Here is an 8877-nt window from a genome sequence, read left to right on the forward strand (position 1 = left end):
TACTGAAGAAGCCGTGATGCTCGTCACACTGAATGATGTGTTGATTTATTTTCAGACACAGTGAAGTTAAAGATGTGATCATATATGACAACGACTCTGAGACATGACGGACGGTTACTTCTTCATTTACTTTATTGGTCCACAGGCAAACTGAGTTCAATCCACAGCTGGAAACCACAGAATCACATTTGATTCACGTGAACATTTTGAAGCCCAAGTCAATAATGTTATTAAATCTTATTACTGAAAAATCCTCCATGCACATGTGACCTGAACAAATGGTTAAATAGCTCTTGGCTCCATGTGTTTGAATATGAACCTGAATAAGTTTCATTCATTCAGTAACTTCAAGATAAGTTTGTAATTTGTTATTGTTTTTTTAACACAGGAATAAAACAATAAACATGAGACAGAAATTCAAGCTGGACCACCTGTAGAATATCAGAGTCCAGATGTGAAGCTGCTCCAGAGGTGACGTGTGTCGTCCTTTGTTTGGACTGAATCTCCTGATGTTTGCATCTCTCATGTGAACGAGTGACAAGTGTCTGAATCTAAAAGTCGCTGCTGCTCATTAGTTCATCGTCAGATATTCACACAGTCTCTGGTCGACGGGGGAAAGTCGGTGCTGATGGATATTTTCTCTACATGCAACTAGCACATGACGACAGAGGAGACATGTCACTGAGGGGAAGTGATCCACAGGAAGTAAACACCACATTGCACTTTTTACTAAGAACCGAGAAGCAGAGGAGAGAAAGAAGAAGAATGGATGAAACCAAACGGATTCAAATGTCTTTACATCTGCTACTGGTGCTGATTCCATTTACAGGTGAGAATAAATACACTTACACAACTTTACCAGTGTGAACAATAAGAATAACACCAGATTGTTTGTGTTTGCTTTTAAAAGTGAAGAGTTTCACTGATGTGTTGTGGCACAAGTCTGGCTCATTCAGGGGACTGATACTTATGAGTACTCTGATATTGTACTTGTGTATATTTGTGTACTGGATCATTCCTCATATTTTGATCTGCCCATTAACTCACAGTTTAACTGGTTAGATTTGGAGGTTAAAGGTCAAGGTTTCAGGTTTTTGGCCTCTCACTCATCTCAAGTCTGAATTTCTTCAGATTCTGACCAGTTGTCTCCTCGAATGAAAACTTAACAGATTAGATTTCAGTGATCAAGTGTCAGAGTGACCTCATGAGTCTGGAGACAAAAGTACGTAGACTGGAACTGGACTGGTTGGCTGAGGCATTCAAATGCAGGGAGAAAACTGGAGTTGATGTTTTTCAGGTTCATCTTGTCAGTCATGCTCCATTTGGTCTTAATTTACAAAGTTGTGTCTTTTTCTTGGTTTAGTTTAATTGTTGCTGTCTCTCTCTCATTTCCTCCACAGTGCTCGCTGTCCAATATTCCTACATCATCATCAGAGCTGGAGCTGAAGTCACTTTGTCTTGTGACAAGATGAGAGATGATCATGTGAACTGTGGAGCTACTACCTGGCTCTTCGTTGATTCAGAGGGGACTAGAACAGTAGAGCTGTTTGTAAACAGGCAGCTCCACACATCTGTGATTTCCAAATCTAAAGCAGACAGACTACGTCTTGCTGCAAACTGTTCTCTGGTTATTAGGGAGGTCACAGCTGAAGATGCTGGTCTATACGACTGCAGACAGTCTAACCTGACAACACAAACACCTGAAGATCATAATGTTTATCTCTCTGTTGTCAACGGTGAGTAAAAGAGTCTCTTAATAAAAACATTATGATAATTCTGATGGACATAGTTTCACTCATGTTATCTTTCTCTCACAATATCTCCATCATCACCAGTGACTGAGCAGAAGAGAAGTGATGAGGTGACGTTGAGCTGCTCTGTGTCCACATGTAGAAGCTGTGTCCTCACAGTGAAGTGGCTGTTTATGAATAAAGATGTGACTGAAAACAACAAAGACCTGAAGACATCACAGTCTAACTGCTCGGCCAATGTGAGCTTCTCAAAATCCCATTTTGATCACGAGATGAAGAACTATAGATCATTAACATGTGAAGTGAAGCATTTTGACAAAGAGGAAAAGTTTTCCTTCATCCCTCCGTCATCAGGTGAGAAAACACAGAACACGATGAACTGCTCCTGATCCAATAAATTCCATTTGTTAATACATTTCTTTTTCTTAAGAAGGAAAGAACGAACCAGCTCCAGGAAACAATGAGATGACAACAGGTACTGAATATTCACTGCACCTCTCATTCATCTCTGTGCTGCTGCGTGTTGATGGAGTTCATGTTAACAACATGTGTAAATACAGGAAGTTGGACTGAACAGGAAACTGAAGCTCTCGTCAGAATCAGAATCAGAATCAGAAAGTATTTATTACCAAGTACGTTCACACCTACCTGGAATTTTCTTTGGTATATAGGTGCATACAATGAACATAAAACATAAAAACACAAAAAGTACTTCACATAAGAAAAGAACAATAATAATAACTATATATAAAACAAAACAAAAATATATACAAGATATAAAAAGTTAAATAAAAAGTAAATTCTGTTCACAGACTGGTGGTGGTACATTCGTCTGGTTGTGGGTTTTGCCTCGATCATGGTATTGGTTGTGATTCTCATCAGATGGAGAAGAAACAAGGTGAGAACATTCACAAATGAAACTAACATGTCACTTATAGAGTTTATACCTCCTCCAAGTTTTTATTTATCTTGTAATAACACCATGAAATAATGATGTCATCATAAGTTCTAAAGTTTTAATATGAAAGTTAAAGTTCTGGATGTTTCTTTGTGTTTTGATACATGTTGTTATGCTGTGATGGTTTTGTTAGCACTGCATTAGGTTATTTTACTTTTCAATAATCATTCGAATTGTGTTGTCTCTCTGTCATTAATGTAATTGTGCCAACATCCTGACCTGTGGTGTAATACATCCTGTTGTGTATTTTTTTGTAATCACTATTTATCATACTTCCTCGTCAACATTTGTATTTGTTGTGTTCTGTGAAGCACATTGAACTATACTAACCTGATGAAAGGTGCTATACAGATGATTGACTGATTGATTGATTGACTGATTGATTGATTTATTGATTGATTGATTGATTGTATATCCTACAGATCCAGGGTGGTGATGTTGCAGTGGCCTTCAGCACTGTGGAAGCTCCCTCCTCTTCTACTGGACCCTCAGCTGATCCCAGCAGCCTCTATGCCAACGTCACATTCATACAATAGTAGAGTTTCATTTGACATCGATATTTTTACATCAAGAATCATTTGTTACAACTTTCTGCTGTGAAAACAAAGTCACTCGTAATAATGTGATTCTCATTAGATAGAAAAGAAACAAAGGTGGGAACATTCCCAGATGAAACTTTGATTTAGTTTAAACCACTGCCAAGGCCCGACAGTCTGTGAAGATTTATATAAAACTCACTTTTATCATGTGACTGGATTTAACCAGTTTTCAGCCATTTTATTGATTCTTGAAGTTTGTCGTTTGGAATATTTTATTCTGTATCTTCATGTTCTTCTGATCCAGCTGTTATTCTTATACATTTCAATGGTGACGTGTTATTTGATAGAACATTGTTCTTTCTTGATTCTTCCTGTTCTGGGTTTGAACCCTCATGGTTGATGCTCTTATTGTAATTCACTTTGGATAAAAGCATCAGCTAAATGAAATGTAAGGAAATGTAATGTATGATGATATGATATGAATGATTGTTTATGAACCAATGTGTTGTAAAAAGCGTTTTGCCCAGAGTGCCAGAAGGGGGAGCTGTAGGTTAAGTTACTGCTGCAATGTTTAAGTAATAATAATAATCATAAGATGGTTTATCTTCATATAGATATCGTACGTTTAGCTTGATGAGCCGGCTGTTATAGACATGTTAGTGTTTCATGCTGTGATGTAGATACTGCAGGTTGATTCTTCCAGGTTTGAGTTGAGAGACTTTTTAAATGATGTTGATTTACATGCAACAAGATGGACCTTCCCCCCCTCAGTCAATATCAGTATTCATAACAATATTCAGTGCTTTTATTAAACGGGATGTCCTGCAGGTTCCACATCTCTGAGCCTGTGTGTGTTTTATTGAGACAGATGTTTGCAGCGTCAACCTCGCTGCAAACTGTAGAGACTGTAGAGATGGTAGCAGATTTCAGGAGGAGCCCAGCTCACCCCCCCCCCCCCCCCCCCCCCCCTCACCATGTGCAACTCCCCTGTTAAAACAGTGGAGTCTTTCAGATTCCTGGGGACGATCATTGCACAGGACCTGAGACGGGTGGAGAACATCACCTCCATCATCAAGAGGCCCAGCAGAGGATGTTCTTCCTGCGGCAACAGAGGAAATTCAACATGCCGCGGAAAGTGATGGTTGACTTCTACACAGCCATCATGGAGTCCATCCTCACCTCATCCATCACCGTCTGGTTCGCTGCCTCCACTGCCAAGGACAAGGGCAGACTGCAGCGGATCATCCGGTCAGCTGAGAAGGTCATCGGCTGTGACCTGCCGGCTCTCCAAGACCTGTTCCACTCCAGGACCAGTAAGAGAGCAGGCAAGATCATTGCTGATTATTCCCATCCCGCTCGCCACCTGTTCCAGAGACTCCCGTCCGGAAAAAGGTTCCAGGCCATCAGGACTAAAACCTCGCGTCACCCGAACAGTTTTTTCCCGATGGCAGTGGGGCTCACAAACAAGCCCCCTGCATCACACTGACTCCGCTGACCCCCCCTCGCACGTAATTTATAACTCTATATTATTGGCATTATCACCAATCTCTGCACCTTAGAACCGCACGTAACGTAAACATTTTTTGTTGTTTTTATATTGTTGTTTTTATATTGTTGTTTGTACAGTGCACCAACAATTTCCTGTATGTGCAAATATACATGGCAATAAAAATATTCTGATTGAAGTTACAATCTGAAAGAAAAAGGTGAAATGAAGCAGAAAATAGGAAGAAATGAGGAAAGCAACTCCCCTATAATCCTCAGAGAGACAAACTGATACCAGAGGAAGAATTAGACCTTTTTTTTTTTTACTCCTGCTGAAAAACTAAGAAACTGTCAGAGGCACAAACCAACTCTTTGGTGGAAGTCAGACATGTTAGTGGTTGTTCAGTTAATGAGCACTAGATGGCAGCAGTGGACAGAGCAGTATAACGTGAAGGTGTAATATTAACCCCCAATAATAATGAATAATTAACCTCTAAACAGCATCTCGAGATAAATAACAGACACAAGCAGTCATTGTGTTTACTTTGACAATTTAAATGTCTGTTACAAACACTTTTATGGACGGAAATAAACCTGCTTTTGATTTCATTGTCCCACAGACTCAGTCCTCTCACCCTGTCTTCACTGCTGCTCCGTGGAGGAATCACCGGGACGAGTCTCTTCATGGCTGCTCATAAACTTCACACAGAGGAGTGCAAACCGCCCAGAGACACAAATGTCAACTCCTATTGGTCACTGTGGCCCCATGACCTGTGAGGTCAAGACAGGAGCCACACAACCAGCAAGCAGTTCAGCATCAGCTGCTGTCGCCATTCTGATTTCATCCATCTTGCTTGTAGACGCAGGGATCCCCTCTACTACAATATCAACGTAGCATGCCACCTCACTGTGTGTGTCTGTCTCTGCACACGTGCCGGCCAGTGGACTGCGTGACAGGGTGTCCGCGATGACCAGAGTTTTCCCTGGCGCATATTCTGCCACTGGATTGAATCTCATGAGCCTCATGACAAGACGCTGGCATCGTATAGGTACATTGTCCAGACTGCGGCTGTTAATGAGAGGTACTAGCGGTTTGTGATCAGTGATTAGCTTGAACTGCTCCAGTCCATTGAGATATCTGTCGAACTTCTCGCATGCCCACACACCAGCCAGGCCTTCCTTCTCTATCTGGGCGTAGCGGGTTTCTGCTTCAGTGAGGCGTCTGGAGCAATATGCCACCGGTTTCCACTGCTCCCCGTGGAGCTGAAGGAGTACGGCCCCCAATCCATAGCTACTTGCGTCCGCTGACACAGCCGTGGGCTTGTTCAAGTCATAGAAAGCAAGTACTGGTGCAGTTGTCAACAGCTCGTTGATGTGTTCAAAAGCTGTTTGTTGCACGTGGCTCCATGTCCATGTAATCTTGTCCTTCAAGAGCTCACACAGCGGCTGTCCCACGGTAGAGAGCCGGGGATTTATCTTCCGAGATAATTCACCATTCCCAGTATCCTTCTCAACTCTTGCTCGTCTGCTGGTGGTGACAGCTGCCGAATAGCTTTCACCTTGTCGGGGTCAGGCCGGATCCCGGACCGGTCAATGAGATGCCCGAGGAACCGCAGCTGACTCTGCCTGATGGAGCACTTCTCACGATTGAGCTTCAGACCAGCTGTCTCAATGCGCTGCATAACCTTCTCCAGGCGACCGTCATGCTCCTCCTTAGAGGCCCCATACACCAGAATGTCGTCCATGAAGACCTCAACACCCTCCAGCCCCTGCAGGGTCTCCATCATTTTCCTCTGGAAGATTTCCGGTGCGCTTGTAATTCCGAACGGTAACCGCTTGAAGTTGAATCTGCCAAATGGCGTAATGAAGGTAGTAAGCTTACAGCTGTCTGGGTGCAAAGGTATCTGGAAGAACCCACTGGCGGCATCGAGTGAAGAGAAGACAGTGGCCCCACTCAGCTTTGCTGTAATCTCATCAGTAGTAGGCAGGATATATTGTTCTCTTTTTACTGCCTCATTCAGCCTCTTGAGATCAACACAGATGCGGGCTTTACCTGTGCTCTTCTTCAAGAGGGGCACCATGGGTGCACACCAGTCTGTGGGCTGTGTCACCCTCTCGATGATGCCATTTCTCTCCATCCTCTGGAGCTCCTCCTTTACCTTTTGCAGCATAGGGAGAGGCACGCGTCGTGCTGTGTATACAGCATATGGCTGAGCGTTGTCTTTCAGCAGTATTCTCACCGGTTCAGTCTTTAAAGTCCCATGTTCGCCATATGCCTGTGGATGTCCTCTGTCGCACACCGTTTCATTCACTCTCTTCACCAGGTTCATTTTCACAGACAACGGCCTGCTGAGTAGGTTGTTTACAGTGCGTCCGCAGATGACATATGCTCTGAGTGGGTGAGTCTTTCCTTTGAAGGTCACAGTGCTCTGGAACTGTCCTATGCACTGCAGCTCACCACCTGGGCTGTCCAGTGGTAAATCCGCAGGCTCCAGTGGTCTTTTGGGGATGAGTGAGTGGTAGGTTTCCTCGCAGATGACGTTAACATCGGCCCCTGTGTCGATTTTGAAGTCAACTGGTTTAGAACCCACCCGTAACTCCACAGCCCATTGCTTTGGCGACCCGCCTGCTTTACTCACAACCCCAAGAAAGTATGACTGCTGCTGCTCCGTTTGCTCTGGAACCTCACTCACTGCCTGCCTGCTCCTCCACACTCTACTCCAATGTCCAACTTTGTTGCACGTATTGCATGAAGATTTTCTGGCCGGGCAATTTTCATCTTTACTGTGCCACGCTTTCCCACACAGTCCACATTGTCCTTTATTTCCCCCTTTTGGCTTACCCTAGTGGTTGGGGTATTTGCTGTGCTCGTGCATGACTTCCTGTATCACCCCCGTTTGCTCTCCTTGCATGCTGACCTGCGAAGCAACCTCCTCCGACTGCCTGACTGTCTCGATAGTCAGCGCTAGTGTTAGGTCCTTCGTCCGCTGCAACTTCTGTGAGAACTCTTTATCGAGTATTCCAACTACGATCCGGTCGCGGATATTCTCATCTCTGTTCCCGCCGAATTCGCAATGCCCGCCAGTTCGTACAAGGCCCTGATAAAAGTTTCAGCTTTCTCTCCCGGTCTTTGCACGCGCAGATGGAAACATGCGCGTTCGTGTATTACGTTCCTCCTCGGCACAAAGTAATCATCGAACAGTCCAAGCACCCTCATATAATCATCTCTGTGTCCATCGTCTGTGAATGTAAACGAACGGAAGATGTTCTCCGCCTCGCTTCCCAAAGCGTATATCCGGCTGCTCACTTGTACGGCGCCCTCTTCTTTATCCAGCTTGGTAGCGATTCTGAATCTCACAATACGCTGCTTCCACTCCGGCCATTCTCCTGGTTTATCGAAGGAAAAGTTTGTTGGGGGAGCCAAACAATGACGTGTTATAAACCGCAGCAGTTTATAACACGTCATTGAGCTAATATCTACATTTTACAGTCTGGGCTGTTTTACATTATTATTTACACCTGATATGTGTGGATGATTTTTAATGATTTAGATTCCCTCATCCTCTGGTGGTGACATTTACGCAGCGAGCCACAGACTGTACATGATTATTTGGGTTCATCTTAGAACTCTGCATTTGTTTTTATTTTATGAAATTGTGATGCTGTTGTTAAGAAAGCTTTATATATAACTTATTAGATTATCTTGTTATTGCGTGGCCACAAATTAGTAATTTATCCACGAGGTAAAACATTTTTTAATATTCATATTTATATAATTTATATATTATTTTTTTTCGATACGAGAGGTACTGGATCTGGCAGCAAGAAGTAGGCAAGAGAAAGCATGTTCAGAAGAAACGTTCATGTTCTTCAATATTCTATTCTTGTTCAAAAGAACCCATTGAAGTTAAATAACTGTTTAAGGACATTTGAGAAGTTTGGATTTTTTTAGCAAAGTTTTTTTTGTGGAATACCTGATGCGGCCCAGCCTCACCCAGATACTGCCTCCAGTGGCCCCCAGGTAATTTGAGTTTGAGACCCCTGGTCTATATCTTTTACACATGAATACTTTGTGTTGGTCTGTGTTACCTGTAATAGCCACACGGTGGCAGGATAACCCAGCGGTCTAATTTATGGGTCTGAG

The 8877-nt window shown here is 43.2% G+C and overlaps 1 protein-coding gene across 2 annotated transcripts; it reads left to right on the forward strand.

Moving 5' to 3' along the window:
• Positions 1-252: 252 nt before the first annotated feature.
• Positions 253-4084, forward strand: LOC133973089 (uncharacterized). 2 transcript variants are annotated; one of them, XM_062410733.1, is made up of 6 exons: positions 253-829; positions 1401-1736; positions 1836-2105; positions 2182-2226; positions 2564-2649; positions 3132-4084. In XM_062410733.1, the coding sequence occupies exons 1-6, from the start codon at positions 646-648 to the stop codon at positions 3243-3245; spliced, it is 1035 nt and encodes a 344-aa protein (XP_062266717.1). In that variant the 5' UTR covers positions 253-645; the 3' UTR covers positions 3246-4084. The 2 variants fall into 2 exon arrangements, with proteins under 2 accessions (XP_062266717.1, XP_062266718.1); XM_062410734.1 differs by having other exon boundaries at positions 2185-2226.
• Positions 4085-8877: the final 4793 nt, after the last annotated feature.

Source organism: Platichthys flesus, chromosome 18 (genome assembly GCF_949316205.1).
Source record: "Platichthys flesus chromosome 18, fPlaFle2.1, whole genome shotgun sequence".
NCBI lineage: Eukaryota > Metazoa > Chordata > Actinopteri > Pleuronectiformes > Pleuronectidae > Platichthys > Platichthys flesus.